Raw genomic sequence first — 19,654 nt, 5'->3', positions numbered from 1 at the left:
CTACCTAAATGGCACTATCAAAACCCAAAACTCAAACAGCAGGATGAGCATAGGTATCTTTTATTTATACCTTGTTCTTGGACGTTGGTCATCTTCAGACTCGCTGACCTCTTCACTAACTGCAGACTCGTGAAACTCAGAGTCATTTGAATCATCGCTGCTCACTTTAAAAATAAAGGGTGATTTCATGTTCAATGTTACTGCAAAGTTAGCAACACGATGTATCTTCTGATTACACAACAAACTGTTTACAATCAACAAGCACTGTAAGAGTTCATTTCAAACAGGACGGGACCCAGTAAACATAATAAGCAACAGGAATGTAAGGGGTAGAGTAGAAAAGCTTCATGTGTAAGCGCTACCTGAGCCCTGACAGATAGCATATTATGCCAACATAAAGACCTGAGGTCTTTATGTGTCTATGTATAGTTTACAAGCAAATGACAGAAAGCATTACATTAGAAAGTAACACATTTCAAAGACAGTGGGTAAGGAGGAGAAAACACAATGGGGAACAATACAGAATTTCAGGTAACAAAATACGATTTTTAGTTAAGTGGAAGCTGTTGTTTTGAATGTTTTATATACAATTTTATAATCACACTTTGCAATTCATGCAACAACCCTTACTTACTAACAGCATCTGCAATTATATCACCATATTTATGGCTTGAAGTTTCTTTAGGTAATACAAATTTAAACTGGACTCAAGAGACAATTAAAAATACATCTAAACTAGCAGCATTAGGTAATACTTCCGTAACTACTTTTAGGAGCTATCACTGGCATTTATAAGTAATTAAGACCAGTAAGCCACTTAGCACCTTTATAGTTTCTCTTTGACCTTGAATGCAGTGGAAAGTTTAACTGTTTTATGAATAACAAGGCTTAAACCAAGCATTGTTTTATATACATGGGGAAATGTAATATTAATGACACAGGGACAAAAACCATCAAGCTGAAATAAGTATATTGTTCTACTTGAGACTAGTGAACTTAAGAGACTTACACTAAAGAATCCTGAGAATTAATCTGGCTGCATCTTATTTGCCGCTGTAATTTATAATTAGTATTCATGGAAGAAATGTTGTTGGTAGAGTTGTAATTCCATAGGAAGGAAAGCACGAATATACATTCAGATAAAAATGAGAGTTTTCATGAAGGAAAATGGCAAACAAATCACATTGCATCTTTTAGTCTATGGAACACCACAAAAGATGGCTGGCAGTACTGCAACACCAAGCACAGGGAAGTAGTACCATGTACCCTTACTTCCACATGCCATGACACACCATCAACATCAACCACGTTGACCACTGATAAAAAGCATTTATCTTTACTATCGCTCCACTCCCCTGCTCAAAACAGTTAAATGCAAGGGGCTGACACGTTCTTTGTTCCTGCATGCAAGGATGGAAATCTCCAAGCCAAGCACCATTTCACAGTGCCATCTGGTGTTCAACTACAGCTTGTGACATTTAAATTCTAGGCTCGAGAAATTCCTGAAGCACAAGGGGCCTACCAACAGTCCACGTTAAAGGGAGAAATTACACAAAGGACAAGACTGACTTTCACAAAGTGGACATACTGGGCTGGCCTCTGTTATTTAAGATTCATATTCTAAGACTCAACAAGCTTAATCCAATTCAGAGGATACAGTAAGTGGAGACAGCTGCATTTGTATTCAACATCTTAAATAAAGCTATTAAACCCAGATAAGAGAATTCTAGATTTAATACACAGGAAGCTCATGCACACATTGTGGAATTACAGAATTCCAGATCTCCATTCGGACATGCTTTGGACTTACTTTACAGAAGCAAGTACTTGCTGTGACAAAGCACATCTGGGTTACGTACCTTTCCTTCTATTTCTGCGCTTCCCTTCTTTCTTCTCTTTTGGTTTTGCCTTTTTTTCTTCACCAGATTCTCCGTCACTCATTGTCAGCTTGTGCCTCAGCAGCCTGTGTCTGTATCTAGGCTTCTTTGATTCTTCTTCTTCTTCTTCCTCTGAATCTGATTCAGAATTATCTTCCTTTTCATTCTCTTCTGTCAGAGATAAGAGTCAGTAACACATGCACACTGGTCATTTTTTTCTTACAGAAATGTGGCAAGAATTAAAAGCTGAATTAACTGAGGCTCAATTCTGCGCTTTTCCAGGAAATCCCAGGCAACAACATATTATTGTTTCCTCAGATTTTAAGTATTTTACACTGGGAATGTCTGCTCCAATGACTGCGTATGTTAGTCATCTCTCTCCTGCGTGTTTGCACATCTTAGTGTATAGATTACGCCTCACAAATCCCTAGGACTTCTCAATTAGTGACAAAAATCAGATTACTAACAAAAAAAACAAAAGACACCTGCAGGAGAGTAAAAGGGATGATCATCTTCGTGGCATCTACATCGGCCTCTATCTGGCAACTACCAATTAACATCAATGACATCTTTTTGGTGAAAACTGAAGAAACTTTAGAAATTATAATTTTCCCAAGTAAGTTTTGACATGACAATAGGCAACACAGCACCACTTTTTTCCCAGATGCTTTTTGGTGCTCACCATCGTCTCCTGTGTTTTCAATTTGCTTTCCAGTTTTCTTTTTTCCTTTATCCGAGTCATCATCTGAAGATGCATCCTCATCAGAGGAAAGATTGGCTTTGATTTCTTCTAAAAGCATTTTCTTGGCAATTCTTTGAAGTAAAACAGAAAAAACTATTTATTCCATTGTTCAAGGCAATCTATGAACGACAAGTGTAATCCTATACCATTCTGAACGTCAAAAAAAAGGGGCTGAAAGCTGAACAAAAGAGACACACATGATGAAGAATCACTGTGGTTAAGTCAGTATTATCAGCAGAATCGCAAGTGTAATGTGTTAACTTGACTTTAGAAAGCAACATGTGTAAATGCTTCTTAAAAAAAACGTTTCAGGCTGTACAGCAAGACTGGAGACAACTATAAAATGTACAGAGCTAAACATTTCATTTTATTCATGGTCTATTTGAATAGACTTGTCAGTTTGGGATCGGCACATAAATGAATTCTAACTGCTCATGAACATGACAATGCAGCAGACCAAATCTTAACACTCAAACCATTCCCCCCTCCACCAATGATTATGCTTACTTGATTTAAATCAATGAGACTCATTTCCTGAGGCGCAGAATCTACCTGACTGGTGTACACATACACAGTAACAGTTTTTAGATCAGTGCATCACTGAACGTGTGTTTTCAACAAGGAGAAAAAGATTATTGCAGTAAACATTAACTCACAGGTTTAAAAAACGAAACAAAAATGAGTATATTGCCCTATCTCTACATACCGCACTTTCAACCGTGCCACTGTTCTAGCTGCCTGGGCCCACCCCACTGGTATTAAACGCCTCAGGGGAAAAAAACCCACACTGAATGCCTCGGGTAACTACCAGCCCTTGCCTAAGAGCAACTATAGCAAAAAAATATATGCGTGTATACTCAGACACATCAAAACATTTTATAGAACGTTACAGGACCTGAACTTCAAAGAAAAATTACAATCTTATTTTCTGTTCCACAAAGCGATCTCTCAGCTTCTTGCAGTTTCATTTCAGCACAAGAGTGTTTTCAGCTAACGTATAAGTAGTTACTATGGAAAAATGATTGATTTTCATGCTCTTGCAACATAATCTTACACCAATCTAGCGAAGGCAAGATATAAAACATGTCAAATGCCCAGGAAAATAGTGGACTTCTGAGAACCTGTACTTTCAGGGGGAAAAAACCCTGAAAGAATGAAACAAGGACTTCCTCACTGAAACATCAGAAATATTATAGTTTTCATCCCATGGTCATCAGTTTTAAATGATCAAATCTGGTCTGTTTTGCCTTTCAGGAGAACAGGAAGGATTTTATACCAGCCAAACCCCATGAAACTGAACCACAACCTAGGCTTCACTTGGAAACACCAAAGGAACAGTGATCTGTACATACAGCTTCTTACACAGCTGAAAATTAAATTGTTACTTTTATATAGCACATGTAAAATAGGTTTTAAGAAATCCAAATTCATTTTTCAGCATGTAACGTGTCCCTAAAACACAGGAGCTTTTCAATGCCGTTTTATTTCCTACTTTTTTGAGCAGGAGTATAAACACACAAAACATTCTAGAATTACTGCATATTCAGTTATTATTAAAAGATGGAAGTAAAATGGTTTCATAAAGATTAAGGATTGCTCAGTGAGTCACAGACTGCCCATCAGCATTGAAACACCCCCCCCCCCCCCCCTTTTGAGCAGTGGCTTGTGAAGAAACAGCTGATTAAACCTATAAAATGCAGTACTCATTATAAGCTTTGATTCCATACACATCAACAGATCAGAGTGTGAACCCAATGAAAACTTAAAAGTCTATAGATAAGTACCATCCTCTTCCAAATGCTTTTCTGCATTAGGTCCTTCCAGAGGATTTGGAAAAGGGACCTGGTTATTTTTGTTGTTTGTTTGTCCTTTTTTTAACCCATCACATTGTGTATAATAGCAACAAGAATAAACAGCTCCTTAGATAAGAAACTGAGACTCCTTCCATCTCTTAATGGTCACAACTTCTTCAAACTGAAATTGCTTGGAATGTCACAAGTTGGCTTCTCTTTAAGAGCTTTCAATGTGAATTAGTAACCTTGAATCCTACTCCAGGCAGCAATTTGGCTACTTTTCTTGTTTACAAAAATAACAATATTCCCACCAAAGTTTGCTTTGGAAGAGATAGAAAAAAAAAAAAAAACGAAAAAGCAGAAACACTAAAAAGAACTGCAAGATTTCAGCATTCAATCTGAAAGCCCTGCCTAGAAACACAGCCTCTGACTTACTTTGGATTGTCCTCAAATGCATTCGCAAAGTTAACACAACTTGTGTATGTACGATACTTACCTCTCATACCAGTCACCTCTCAAAATTTGGTTACATATTTTTAGACAAAGGTTGACTTTGGTTCTTAAAAGAAGACACATGGTTTTCTCTGTTCTTTTATAAAGATTTTTTCAAGGGGGGGGGGGGGAAAGAAAGCAAATGCAACATCCACATAAAAATACCATGCACAAAATGCACTACCCATAACCGGAAGATGCTGTTATTTTCCTACTAATCACCATCATAACCCCAAGCAGACTGGGTAAACTTACTAGTTTCTAATTATTTATAACAACATTAAGAAGTTATTGCTTTTATACTCTGCAACAGAAAATTAAGAAGTATTTTTTTAGCTAGGATAAGGATTCAATCCCTTTGAACCAAACTGAGATGGAACTGTCTGTTCAATGAAAGAAGCCACATTCTCTTCAATGCACTCCACTGGTACAGTGTTAGGCTAAAAATGTAAGACATTGTTGAGACATTCAGAATTTAAAAGATTCGTATTTTTAATGTAACTACACATCTGACAGGAATTTAAAGTGTAAGCAATATTAGTAGCAAACAGATTAAGCCTTGTTAATGCACATGACAAACGACTGATAGAACACATGGTTTATATGGATTAGAAAAATTAAGCACTGGACTCCTGAAACTGGTTTTAAATTAAATCCTATGTGGCTCAGGAGGATGTATCACATTTCTATTTTAAGATACAAACCCATTTAAAGTGACCAGGCTTCTAAGCTAAGAAACTTCATATGGCAGGTTTAATATTTTAGTATTTGCATTAAGATCAACTGCAAGTACCAAGAAAAACAAGCTATGAGTGTGAAAACTCCCTCGCTCACATTCTTCCAGAGAAACCCACAACAGTCAAAAGATACCGTACTATTTACTCGAGTCAAGGACGTAAAAGATACTCTTGGCCAACCAGATGTAACAGTTGAACACTATAAACAAATTTAATTAAGAAGCACAGAGAGCTGCATGACCTCCAGCACAGGGCTTCAGGTAGTGAAACAAACAGACACCCCCCTGCATTTCACTCATTTCTGTCACTGATCTGCTGTGACCTCGAGCATGTCATGTTGCCCTGCTCCATCTTTTCTAAACATATGGTCAGATTTGCTTAAAAGGGCATTTTCTCAACACATATTTATACAGTGCCTTGCAGACTGGGACTGTAATCTCAATCAGGACATGATAAAAAAACAAGCCTACAATAAAATAACAGCATATAATTTTCTATCAATCGGGATTTAAATACAGTTCAGCTTTGTAAGAATGACACTAACAATATACATTTATAAATAATGAATTTGTCACTATGTATTTTTCAACTTATGCTCAAAGAAAACACTTTTAAAGAGAGATAAGCAAACTGGAAGTTACCCAGGGGTTGCTTAGTCCCAGTACAGGACTATTTTCAATTATCCTTCAGACACTGCAGCAAAAACGTAATAGTAGGTGCAGCCTCTCATGATGGGGAGTTAAATTCACACCATAATCTGCCCCATTCTTGTTCAGGAATTTGAGAGTGCCGATATGATGGACTCAGTAACACACTGTCAAAAATCTTGGCGAGACAATGCTACAACTGTAATTCTCCTCAGAGTCATGATTTTGTATGTTAGTAAATGATCATGATGCACTATGACCAACTGCATTATGTCAACTCGCACGTAGTGTTCATAAATACCTACTAAATACCTGTAGCAATCAGGTTGCCCAAAACAAGCCTTTGGGCCAGGGAGGACATTTTTATGTGGCTAATAAAAGCCACTTCTCTTAGCCACAGCACTACTGAACTAAATGGGCCTTTGGTATGTTACTAAAAAATTTAGAATATACTTTCAGAGACGAATATTTGGATGAAATGATGTTAATAAAAAAAACCAACCGAAAGAAAACAGTGAGAACTGCCAAACACCTTCTTCTAAATACTGTGCTGTCTTTGTTGAAACAGTCCGATTTTCAAGCTGTCAGAGTTGTATTAAATTAAATGCTGGGACAAGAAAAACGTTTTACAAAAATTTATTGCAACCATCAAATATTTAAAGGCATTCTGCATTTAATACACTATTGACTTCTTAATAAACAAAACTACTGCAAACATATTAAACAGTACCATTTAAAAGATCAGAAGGACCAGTAATAGATAATTACACAACATAAGATGAAAGCATACAGCACTGTATGTCATATTATAACCCACTTGGATATTGCATTTTGGCAAAGATGATTTCAAGACTATTAATATTCATGTCATGCACATCCAAAGGTATTCAAATAACAGAACATCTAAACTAGAGACTTGCAAACATGAGAGTTCCCACACTACAAACACCCGGTAGGTACTAGGTACCCTCTTTGGCCTGGAAGAAAATAGGCAACTTATCTGAATAGCAGGTAAACTATTTAAACACTTTGTGTTGAGTAAACAGAACAAGCTTTTAACTTCTTGAAATTTGTGCCATCTTTTTACAGTTTATGTACCTGATTTTGGTGCCAAGTACAACGCATGATGAATTGAGAATCAGACTGCAGTTACCAGTTAACATGTCTGAAGGTTGACAAAACTGTTTATTGACAAAACAGCTCCCCATCTCATAGAGTCAAAGTACTCCCTAAATAAAAACTTCAACAGAGATTCGTCTTAAAAACAAAGTACAGAAACTGGTTTTTAAACCCCAAATTCATATTAATGATTTGATCGTTATCAATTGGGTTAATTCATTTCCCAATATAGTTCTTAAATTAATACTTAAGATCTGTCAGTGACATTTGTAAACACTGAACTTTGACAAGTGTATTTGCTTAGTTATCAACCAAGAAACACTTAAAAAACAAACAGAAAAGAAAAAAAAAGGAAAAAATCAAAACAGGACTGAAATGAAAGAGCCAGAATCTTCTATGACCAACATTTACATGTTCTGGACTGAAATTAAAGAACCAGAATCTTCTATGACCAACGTTTACATGTTCTGCTTATGACCCTGTGCTGTCAAGTCCCTCAAGAGCATCCTTCTTTAAAAACTGAATTATTGGATTAAATTTGATGACTTAAACCAAGCAAGAACTACATCAGCAGCAATGTTCTGATGCCAAACTGAGGTCCGTGAAGGATATAAAACAGCGTTTTGAAAATTTACTTCAGCCACAGATCAAAACATACAACTCTGTGAAACAAAGATTCCCTCTTCTAAACTAGTATGGCTCAGAAGCAGAAAAAGACTTCAGCAGCAACTGTGCAAAGCTATGAAGCTGGTCCCACACATGCAATACGGCCAAGAAAAATCAATCAGTTTCTGAAATACTGCATAAAAAGCTGTTGAACAACTCTTTAGCTAACTACAATAGCTTCTAAAAAGAGAAACTGTGGCTCGGAATCGAGAGATACTTCATGTTGTGCATTCACGCATCAGGCAACGAAGCTTCTATGTTTTCTAACCGGGCTAATTTTAATGGCTACAGCGGCACTTCACTTTTATTGAACTTGAAACTGAAGCACGCATAAGCCACAATTCTGAAAATGCCTATGCAAAGACTTAAAATGTGTGTATGTATCATTAGCCTCTGATACCAGTTAAGCCTATGCACAGTGCTTGTAGAATCAGGGCCTTAACTCTCACATTAGTTGCTTCAGATGTGCTCTAGTGGATGAAAACTCAGTTTAATGAACAACTGAAAATATCTAATCCTGTTTTCCCCTACATTTGTGTTTTCTCTTTATTGAGAAAAGGTGTTTCAATTTAAAAAGCAAATTAGGTAACAGTGATAAAACGAAGTTCAGTCGGAAAAATCTTTAGCACTGCATATTGCACAGATGCAAGTTTTTACCTTCTATAAGGTACTTTTACCATGTAACTAGCTGAAATTCACATTTATCAGAAGTAGATTTTTACCTGCCTGAGTGAAATCCTTGCCACCTTCAATGGGAACATAAACCGGACAGTGCTGCAGTGCATTTATAACACACCCTATGCAAGGTGTGTTAGCTAACACTTCTAAATACTTTCTTTGCATTTCTGGATTTTGGCCTCTGTTTTCTGGCCCCTTGTTCAAACTTGCGGGAGGCCCGTGAGCGAGTCTTTACAAGGCAGGCAGCCGTGGTTTTTACAACCTGCTTGCTCTTCCGTTGTGCCGGTTTGCGCCCACGCCTAGGGTGTGTTATAATCTTTTTTAAGTCCTTACGGATGGTATCATACCTATTCTCAGGATCGTCATCATCATCATCTTCCTCCTCCTCCATTGGAACAGCCCTTGATTTAGTCTCTCCCTCATCTCCTGGAGGAGGAAGGGGGAACAAAGAAACAGGAGACATGAACACTTAATATATGTAAACCAGCAATAAACAACACAGCACATGAATGACTGTCTCCATCAAGAATTCCCATATAAAACCAGCTTGGTAATACCACCACTTTTCTACTAGCAAAGAACCCAGCTGCCCTGACATATAAACCCATATTTTAGATATATATTTTTATTAAAATAATATTGTATTGTTAAAAGTCTCTAGCTTTTCAAGCAGCACTTGCTTGGATACTACACAAAACTTGCACTTCTTTCCTTATTGCACACTATGAGATTGGGGTTTTTTTACACCAAAACATAGGGAGACTGAATACTCCACCCATGAGTCAGAAATTAAGTTTCCTAAGAAGTTCCTGCTCCATGTCAAAAGCTCCACTACTGAAATCGTGTAAATTGAAAAGGCCCCAAAAAATGCATTACAGAATCACTCACCAAACCTACAAGCTACCTGCTGCTAATTAAGGAGTACTCAAGAACAGTAATTCTTGCCCATTTTTGCTTTCTGGGTATCAAATACGATGCATGTACATTTGTTCTGCCTGTGTAAAGACTTACGTTTTGGAAACTACATGTGCTATCCTTGCTGCCAGTATCAAAACACAGGTGCACAATGTGCATATTGTCTTGATGGAAACCTCGTCAAAACCAACAGCATGGGAAACGTCTTAGAGCAAACAGCAGAGTACAATACCTGCCTTTAAGCTCCTCTGCGCTCCACTGGCTGAACTGAGAGGAACTCAGATTATTTCTAGCACACTCCCAGGCCTTTCCCCCTTTCTTTTCTCCCATGATTCTAACTCACGTTATCAGTCAACGAAATCTGCTGTTTAGCAAAATTAAGCAAAATCCTAAAGACCCGAGACCACCTCATTCTTAACCTCTATTGATTATCTTCTACCTGTAGGGAGAGGACTATAATTAGGCTGCGAGAGGTTGGTTCCAACTTGTTTTAACATACGCTTTTCCTGGAATTACCAAGCCAGATGACTGACAGGACTGTGGTAAGGGGTGACCACAGGAAGTCCCTCACTCTTAAGCCTGGATAAAGAGTAATATCCTGTTGGTTGAACCAGATTCTAAGTCTTATTCAACAATCAACCTGCATAGCTCGTTCAGACACAGGAAAGACCTCTTCATTTATTCACCTATGAAGCCAAAAGCAAACTGAAGAGAAAGGGCAAGTTTGCCTCCTTTTGAGATAATGTGACAAAGGCAGATTCTCACTGAATCATATAATAATTAAGCTTGGAAGAGACCTCTGGACACAGAGGTCACAGTATTACACACAGAGAGACACAATTAAACCTGGGACTTTAGAAAACAAACATTACAGGGCTGTATATTATGCAGAGCACGAAAACTTACATCCCAAATGCTACTCTACAAGGATGCAACATGTGCGTAAAGTTCTATGAAACACTCTTAGAAGCAAACAAATAGTAAAAAAGTTACCTGTCCTGGTAATTAAAACAGAAAACAGCTTTCATTTTTTCTCTAGTTCAAAATTCATTTGCTGAAGATGTGCACTGTCCATGCAATGTGGAAAATAACCTTCCTTATTTTAAGTCCTTCAAAACCAAGTGTTCAAATTCAGCAGTTCTGAATTTCTAACTTCCTAAGAAGTTAACTTGCTAACACACTGATAAAGGAGTTCTACCTTGGCAAGAATTACTACTACTAAACTTACGGGCTGACAGATTGGAGCTCACTAGGTACCTACTGCTTATAACCATCTTCTGCTGAATAGTACCTGGGCAACCGAGCAAAGGAACAGGCTGTTGAAAGCTGCGCTGCAAGGCAATACCTGCTGGCATTACGGGCTACAGCCTCCCGAGCCTCTCCATTTACACTGACATCCTCTTTTCCATGAGTGACAAGCTGTACAAATTGAAAGGGGTGCTTCCAAATCAGTACCAGAAAACCTATCTATTAGCACACGTAAATGAACATCTCTTGCACACCTGATGACTGACAAAATCCTGCACCAGCAGACAGCATTAAGTTTTCAGTCACTGGCATAATTTTCTGCTCATCGCTGCTTCCATCACCTGTTGAATTCTGTTCATCATTTTCTTCCTTATCAGACGAGGAAGTGACAACCACCTTTTTTGACACTTTCTTTTTTAAGTCACCCTTTTTACTTTGTTTCATTGACCCTCTTTTCATCTTTTTCTTACTGTCTTCACAAGACTCCTCGTCAGAAGAGGACGAGTCATTCTGCTCCTTCTTGGAAATTTTCTTTTTGTGACTGATTTTCTTCTTTTCTTTAGTTTCAGCGTGGGTTTTCCTCCTCACGACATCTTCAGAAGAACTCTCCTCTTTTAGGGGAGATTTCTCAGCATCAGATGACAAATCAAGCTGCACTCTCTTAGATACTCTCTCTCTTAAATTCCTCCTTTTCTTATCCTTCACCACTGGCTTATTCTTCGTTTTGTCACTCTCAGAAGAGTTGCAACTTCCTTTCTCTGGAGATGACTTCTCAGCATCAGAAGAGGAATCATCTTGTTCTTTCTTGTAACTTTTTGTTTTCAGCTTTTCAGATTTCTTCGCTTTGCTTTCGGATTCCTTTTTATTCTTCAATCTGTCTTTCGAAGAATCAGAATCGTGCTCTTTCTTCACAGATTTCTCCGTGCTCTCCGAAGATGAATCTTCTTGTGCCTTTTTCTTTTTCAAATCCTTGCCCTTCTTAACTTCAGTTAGCTTCACACCTTTAGAACTCTCCTCTTTCTCCAGTGAAGACTTCTCAACATCAGAAGACTCATCATGCTTTCCCTCTGCAGCGTTTTCTTTTAAGTCTCTGCTCGTCCTTTCCTTAGCAGCTGACCGCTTGCCAAGTTTTTCATCTTTAGAAGAATGATTCGTCTCCTCTGGGGAAGACTTTTCAGCATCGTCATCTTCAGAAGATTTAGCTCTCTGTTTCTTCAGATTTAACTTTCTCTTACTATTTACCTTTTTCCTCTGCTCTTCCTCAGACGAATCATAACTATCATCTTTTCGTGAGCATTTTTTCTTAGCTTTTTTTGCAGCCTCAATTTTACTCAAAATCTTTATTTCTTTTTCTAACTCAGAATCGTAGTTGGAAGAATCCGAATAGTTCTGACGTTTCTTTTTAGCAGCAGCAGAATTTTTTGCTGATTTGCCTCTTTTAGCATCCAAATCTGAACCAGAGCTGGAGCTTTTTCTTTTTCGCTTGCCGTTTTCATCCTTCACTGGCTGATTCTTTAGAAATTTTGAAGTCTTCTGATCATTTGTTGGTGTTTCACTATTGCTATCGATGTCTGAAGAGCTGCGACTCATCATAGCTACTTCTTTAAGAACAGCTGGCACCTCATCAGAGTCTGAGCTGTGATCTGATACATATGGCTTTTTGGATTTAGAAAGTTTATTAGGCCTGGGGCCATCAGCAGTACTGTCAGAGGAGTTTCTTTTGTCATTTTTCCTCCTTGGTTGCTTTGATGATTTTCTCTTGCGTTTTTCATTACACGTGTCGTTGCTGTCTTCTTCCGAGTTTGATGTTAATGGACTGATGTCTGTTTGGCGCCTTAGCGGTGTGGTCTTCACCCGCGGCGATCTCCTGAGATCAGATTCCTCTACAGGTGAGACGGTTTCGTTCTCCGTGGAAGGCTCACTGCCAGCATTATGATTTTGTTTCGCAGAATCACAGTTTTCTGCTTTAGGTACTACATCCACATCCTTACTTCCCTTTTCTAGACTGTTGTCCTGATCTTCAGCTTTAACTGTAGACTCTGAAATGGAAACAGGAGTCAATTTTACAATCAATTCTTTTGTTCCTTTAGCCGATGACTTTAGCTTGGTACCACCTTTGGCATCTTTCACAGGAGTGTTCAATTTTGTATTTGCATTTAAAGTCTCGTGATCAGTGCCTGTATTTCCATTGTCTTGTTCATCTGATGCAGTCTGGACCTCCATAGCGGATTCCAGATTCTCAAAAATATCTTCGGGAACAGATGAGGGAATGGACACTATATCCATGTCTAAAGCCTCTGTACTATTAGGTTCATACTGAGGTTCTTCACTTCTGCCAGACTTTTTCTCTTCACCAGAAGTACGCTTGTCACCCGTTTGTTCCACTGTTGGAACACTCTGATCCATGGGCTCACTGTCAGGCTCTTCTGATACAACTTTCTTCTGCGTCTTTGCCATGTCATCCTCTTTTAATGCCACATGTTCCTTTCCTTCATCTTTTTTCACCTCGTTTTTTTCTGATCTAACATCAGATTTTTTCTCTTTGGTATTTTTATCTTTGAGTTTAACATTCAATGCTTGAATCTCCAGGTTCAGACCTTCTTTTAGTGCCAGATGAGCTTTTTTCATGTCATTGAGTACAGATTTAAAAGCTTTCAGCTGACAAAGTTGCATAGTTGGGCTTCTTTCTACATTTTCTGCAGCGTTTTTCAAAAAGTTTACAAAGCTGGAATTGAGATTTGCTGTCGTTTCCACCAGCTTTTTTGTTTTCTTAAGCAAGTCTTTTGGCACCATAAGTGCTTTAAAAGAATACGTTAGGGAACCTGAATAGGAATCATCTATTTTTTTTTCTTCTCCGTTACAACTGGAATTGTTTCTCTTTGGAGAGAACTTGACTGTGTGATCGTAGATTTTACTTTTGTCACTTTCAACGCGGATCTTTTTTTTGTTTTGTTGCAGTAACTGTTCTAGATTTTCAAAGACACTGTCACATGCAGTGACCAAGTCCAACAAAGGCTCTGGATGGCAAATGTAACAGTGCCACTGGTTATTCTCATCCAGTATAGTCGATAGCTCCTTTCGACCCAGGTTGCGCAAAATGCACTTTTTACAGAAGGCGTTATGGCAAAAGTCACAGCAAATCAGATTTCCACCTTCAGCACACCACCTGCAACGAGACAGAAAAGACGGAAGTGTCTTACCTCTGTACTAACGAAGTGACAAATCAGTTTACCTGTTTCTCACTATTTGATAAAGGACTTGCATTTTCAAAATTCAAGTGATAAGCAGATATTTGCCAATGGAAAGCACAGACTCAGAGAATAGTTAGGGTTGGAAAGGACCTCCAGATCATCTACTTCCAACCCCCCTGCCATGGGCAGGTAAGCCTCACACTAGACCATGTCAGCCGAGTCTCCATCCAACCTGGCCTTGAACACTGCCAGGGATAGCGCATTTACCACTTCTCCAGGCAGCCTGTTCCAGTGCCTCACCACCCTCACAGTAAAGAACTTCTTCCTTATATCCAACCTGAACTTCCCCTGTTTAAGCTTAACCCCATTCCCCCTTGTTCTATCACTACACTATTAAAAGCACGACTGGAAAGCACTCAATTGAGAACTTGGAAGTCAGGAAATGTATGAGACTAAGTGCACAGAGAGGTCAGTAATACCTAAATGCAACTTCAGCAGTGATTTTAGAATCAGAGAAAAATACAGTAAGATTTTATTATATTTTCAGTGTTTCTTCTGAGAATTGGTGGAGGTTGAGGGGATGGAGGAGTGATTTCTTTTATTTTACAGCAAAATGAATTAGCTTAAGTCTTTCTAGCCTTAACTGGTGTATCACTACTGCAGACATACACGAAAAAATAAATGGGTTTCGATCTATGTCTAGCTTGCATAGTCTTTGATGAAGACCTGAGAAGTGGCTGACAAGCTCACTCACAGGCATCACAGCCTGCTCAGTTCTGACTGGATAATGTATTTAGATACTGGACATAAGGGCAGAGAAGTACTTCAGTACCTCAAAAGTGGAAATCTTGGAAAATTAAGTTTCTGTGGCTCACAAGATTTAGAATGTTATACCCACCTTGAAAGCATTTGTAAGGTGGCAATGCCATTTAACTAGAAATGTGATGTCTTACAAGCATTTGCTATTGGGTTTCTTTATAAAATGCTTTCCTGTTAATTACCAGAACAGCAATAACATATTGACAAAACCCCTGGGGTTGGTTGAGCATTTCTTGGAGATAAACAACTGTTGATTAAACTCTTAGGTACTGGTCTACATCTGTAAATAGTTTCTTGAGAAAAAAATCCCACAAACCCAACCAGAAGAGCTATGGGGTTTTGTGCACTCACCTACACTGCTCGTCCATTCCATCGGAGTCACGGCTAATGTCATCGCTCATGTAATATTTGTAGCAAGTCTGTAAAGAAAAGAGGTATGTCAGGGAATCTTCTTATTACATTTCAGTAATAAGTTTCTGCATGTCTTAGAAGCAAGTCATTAAAAGCAGCAGCTGCAAGGCGTTCAGCATTCTAACCCTTCTACATTCATGTTAATCTAACAAACGCCTTCCACAGACACAAGAGGTCCTAAACCATGACTTTTTATTTAGATGCCTCAAGGTTTATTTAAAAATCATGTAGGTTTTTGTTTGATGGCTGCACATTTGCATGCTTTAGAATATCGACTGAATGTTTCTCTTCAAATCTTTTTCCATCTATTTCCCAGGTAAATCAACATCACACCTTCCCTGACACAACTAATCCTACATAAATTACGGTTTTCAGCTGTATGCTCCCTGTGTTAGCAATTGATCGCTTAAGTCTTTAAATAAAAAGGTCTTCAGTATTTATTCTGATGTTAACATCCAGGCTTCAATTACCAGGTACAAATTAAGCATTTGCACTGACGAAGTGGTAATAGTAAGAAAAACACACACAACTTGGCTATCACAGCAGTGGCTTCAGTTTCTAAATTCTTTAAACCAAATTTAAGGTTTGGGGTTTTTTTCTTCCAGTTACCAGTGAAGAACGTTCTCCCAGACTTGAAGCTCTACTTGAACAGGGACTAACCCAAGCTATTAGCTAAATTCTGTCCTTCTCCCCAGTGAATTCAGTATCCAGAAGAGGCTTCAGCACCTGAGTTTAAAATGATGATGCCTCTTGATCCTGAGCAGAGTTATACAACTGTCCAAATAAACTAAGCAAACAAGTAAGAGCAAACGAAAAAAAGGCCAGTAAAAACAGACATTTGGACATTTGACACAGCATTTACAGTTAAAGGAAAACAGCTTCTCAAGTCTGGACCTGTTTACCTGAGCAGGAGAAAAATAAGGGAAGAACTAGGCACAGAGAGCAATGGAAGTCTTGGAGTACTCAGATCAGGAATCTCCATTGCTCTCTCTCACATTAACATAAGGACATATTCAATTAAGATACAGAAAATTTATGGGACACAACACATGATGTAATTCTCTAGCAAAGCGCACAGCTGAGAGCTGCTACTGAGTCCAACACCCTAAACAGGTTTCCCAAATGAACCAGGTAACTTGCATGTAACGCAAGAACACATGCAGCTACGTGTTAAGGATTCCCAAGTCCAGGAAAGAGCTGGGACTGCACTGAAGACTGAAAACAGTCATCTTGTGAGCTGATTATTCTGAAGTGTATCTAATAAAAGAAATAAGCCAGAATGAACAGAAGAAATGAGCCAGAACATTAGACTAAAAGGACATGCCTGAGACAGTCTATCAGCTGAATATGAAACATCAATTGGGAATTGGGGGAGAAGCAGGAAGAGAAGGGGAATGCTAAACGTGCACTGTAATGCAGATTTGGATCTGCCTTTAGAGGTATCCTTAGAAATACAGGATCTTTACAACTGTAGAGATAAGCAAGAGAGAGATCTCTCTATATCTCTTTGAACATTGAGAGGTCTCCATAACAGGAGATAGGGATGTCACCTTTGCCTCCTGTTCCCCACCCCTTCCCATTGTAACTTAGGGCGAACTGAAGCCACCACGAAACCGTATAGCTGAAGACCTAGATGTTGGTTTGGGATTATGTACTAGATCATCATTACACAGGCAACTGGGAATCCAAAAAGTCCAGGAGCTGTACACAGGTGAAACTGATGTAGCTTGGAAGCTACTTTCCCACTTCTTATTCCAATGTCATTTTACGTGAAATGCTTTACCCTGAGATCCAGAACTGAATCTGCTCTCACAATACATTATGAGTAGGCAGAAATTTCAGATAGATCATTTAACATTAAAAAAATACCATGAGAGATTTAACACTGTAAAAATAAATCACAAAGAAACCACAATCAGTTTACCTGGGGTATACAAAAATAGGAACAGCAATTTGTAAGCTGCATTTGCCTTTTTGGTTTTTGCTTTTAGTTTCCTTAATTGTAACAGTTAACAACTGAAAAGCTTTTTGGCTAATAAACAACAACTACTCCCACAGAGATCCCACCCAAGTCAGCTAGTATGACATTTCAAATGCAAACAAACAGGAATAAACTGCAGAACAGTTTACCACATACCTTACAAATAAGAACTTTCAGTGTAGGATGTCTATAGATTGAATCCTTTTGAAAATGGTTCACCTGTTGGCCACAAGCTGTACAGCTTACAATTCCATGTAGTCCTTCCTCTACAGAGAGGATTATAAACCACACATTAATTGCTTTGGTTTTTAATTTTCTTAAAGAAATCGCTCTATAACCATTTCATCTTCTTACAGTGTTTTGGCCTGTCAGGTTTTTCATATGCCTTTTCTTTACCACCCAGCATTACGGAAATCTCTCTGTAACCACTCACCAATTACAGACTGAAATAATTTTCCTCTCATTTCTACACTCCACTTGGGGCCAAGATACAGCTTTTTTCCTTTGAGAGATTTAATTTGGATTAACTGGTCACATCATGAGAACACAACTAAAGAAGAGTCATCACTAAAACTGTTTCAGAACAGCCCTGATATCTTGTACAACTTTCCTCATTTAACCTTTACTCATAAAATGCCAGTGGAATTCATGTTTGTATTAATGGTATTTCTTTCACATATAGTTTTAGTTTCTCAAAGAGAAAGATGGGAAATCATTACAGAAAATGCATTAAATTTTTCTAGTAGTGCCTGGAAAAAAAAATATCTTTTTCCCAATTTTTATGCCCTTCTTGATGGTGGGTTGTTTCTGTTTGTTTGGGGTTGTTTCTGTTTGCTTGGGGTTGTTTCTGTTTGTCTGGCGTTGTCTGAAACTACAGTCCTGCCATCTTCCTGATTACTCCCACACTTTGTGTACTACTGTGCTCCTCTATCTACATTTGGTCAGAAAAGCTTCCCTTTAATGTCAATCGCCCAATTTGCTTTCAAAGGTGGTGAATTTGAGGTTGGGAGGCTCGCTACATGCCAGGCTGCTAACCAGACTCATTAACACTATGAGACCATTTTGTTTTCAGTAGTAGTGATGCTTTCAAGAAGAGGAAGATCATGTGTGAAAGCTCATACACTCAGTTCATACACTTGTACAAGCTTAATTTGGAATCAAGCAGATAAAGGTTCAATTTGGGATCACTTAACTGTGACTTGCCCTTTGACAAGGAAGTTGTGAATGCTCCATCCCTGGCAGTGTTCAAGGCCGGTCTGGACAGAGCCTTGGGTGGGATGGTTTAGTGTGAGGTGTCCCTGTCGACGGCAGGGGGGTTGGAGCTTGATGATCTTGAGGTCCTTTCCAACCCTAACTGTTCTATGATTCTATGAACACAAGCTACTAGCAATTTCCTATTGAAGCACCATCTCAAACAGGTTACAGACCAGTAAGAACAACTAATACACCCTTACAATTCAGTGGAAATAACAGTCTGAAATTTGGAATACAAGATTTGTTGTTTCCAACTTCAATGCATGCATGAGTGCACGCACTGCAGAGCTTGTGGACTTGCAAAGCACCTCTCATGACCTCAAAACCAGCTCAAACGCCTGTTTCAAATGCTGCTGTCAAACCTCAAATAAACACATCCATCCTATCACACTACTTGGAAGAGAATATCACATTCTAGTACACTAAACAGCTAAGAAACCTACCCAGGCTCTGCCAAACATCACAGTCCTTAAATGGGTGAAGGATCAGAGGGTAACAGCCAACCAAAGAACAAGCTGCTCACTGCCAAGTCCCAAGTCACATTCCCTTCTCTACCACTTTAAGGGGAAGCACTACTGCCTGCTTCCTAAAATCGGCCAACTGGCACCAGGAAAAAAAATGACAGGATAATTTATGAGGCAAACTGTTGTAAACCATGCTGCTACCACAAATGATGGTGAGCAAAAGACGCTGAACAACTACTAATACTGAGAAAACACTTACTCAAAAAACATTGCTAACTACAAGTTCATTAACAAAAATAGTGCCATACCCATCCTGCAAACACGAACCTTGAAAATAAGGATTGACACAATGCCTCTTACAGTCCTGGATAAGAGCATCTGGATGCTAGAAAGGTGAGAGTTCTTACTACTATCTCTGATATACACAGGACACGTAACTCCTAGTAAAAATGTGGAGATGCACTCCACAAAGAACAAGACAGGCTGGCATTTTTTATTCTATTATTTATCTACTTGCACTGTGCCTAGAATTCAGGATCTCAAGTAGCTAGGGCTACACGCTTACCTGCTGAAAGCAGTAGTGCTTAGCCTTGTGCACAGGCTTGGCACCTCGTTCTAAC

General features: G+C 38.7%; 1 protein-coding gene across 2 annotated transcripts in view; it reads right to left on the bottom strand.

Annotated features, from left to right (window-relative positions):
* The window catches only part of ATRX (ATRX chromatin remodeler), an 81,881-nt gene that overhangs the window by 41,555 nt on the left and 20,672 nt on the right, over window positions 1-19,654 (bottom strand). Inside the window, exons 7-13 of one of the 2 annotated variants that reach the window (XM_065689148.1) lie at window positions 17,473-17,582; window positions 15,276-15,343; window positions 11,169-14,080; window positions 9,099-9,177; window positions 2,560-2,690; window positions 1,860-2,048; window positions 71-164 (exon numbers count right to left, since the gene is read on the bottom strand). In XM_065689148.1, the coding sequence (XP_065545220.1) occupies window positions 71-164; window positions 1,860-2,048; window positions 2,560-2,690; window positions 9,099-9,177; window positions 11,169-14,080; window positions 15,276-15,343; window positions 17,473-17,582 (3,583 nt within the window). The remainder of the gene's footprint in view (window positions 1-70; window positions 165-1,859; window positions 2,049-2,559; window positions 2,691-9,098; window positions 9,178-11,168; window positions 14,081-15,275; window positions 15,344-17,472; window positions 17,583-19,654) is intronic. The other variant, XM_065689149.1, reaches the window with a different exon arrangement.

This window comes from Lathamus discolor, chromosome 9 (genome assembly GCF_037157495.1).
Source record: "Lathamus discolor isolate bLatDis1 chromosome 9, bLatDis1.hap1, whole genome shotgun sequence".
Classification (NCBI taxonomy): Eukaryota; Metazoa; Chordata; class Aves; order Psittaciformes; family Psittacidae; genus Lathamus; species Lathamus discolor.
The sequence above is the reverse complement of the archived record's forward strand: the minus strand, read 5'-3'. Positions and strand labels throughout refer to the sequence as shown.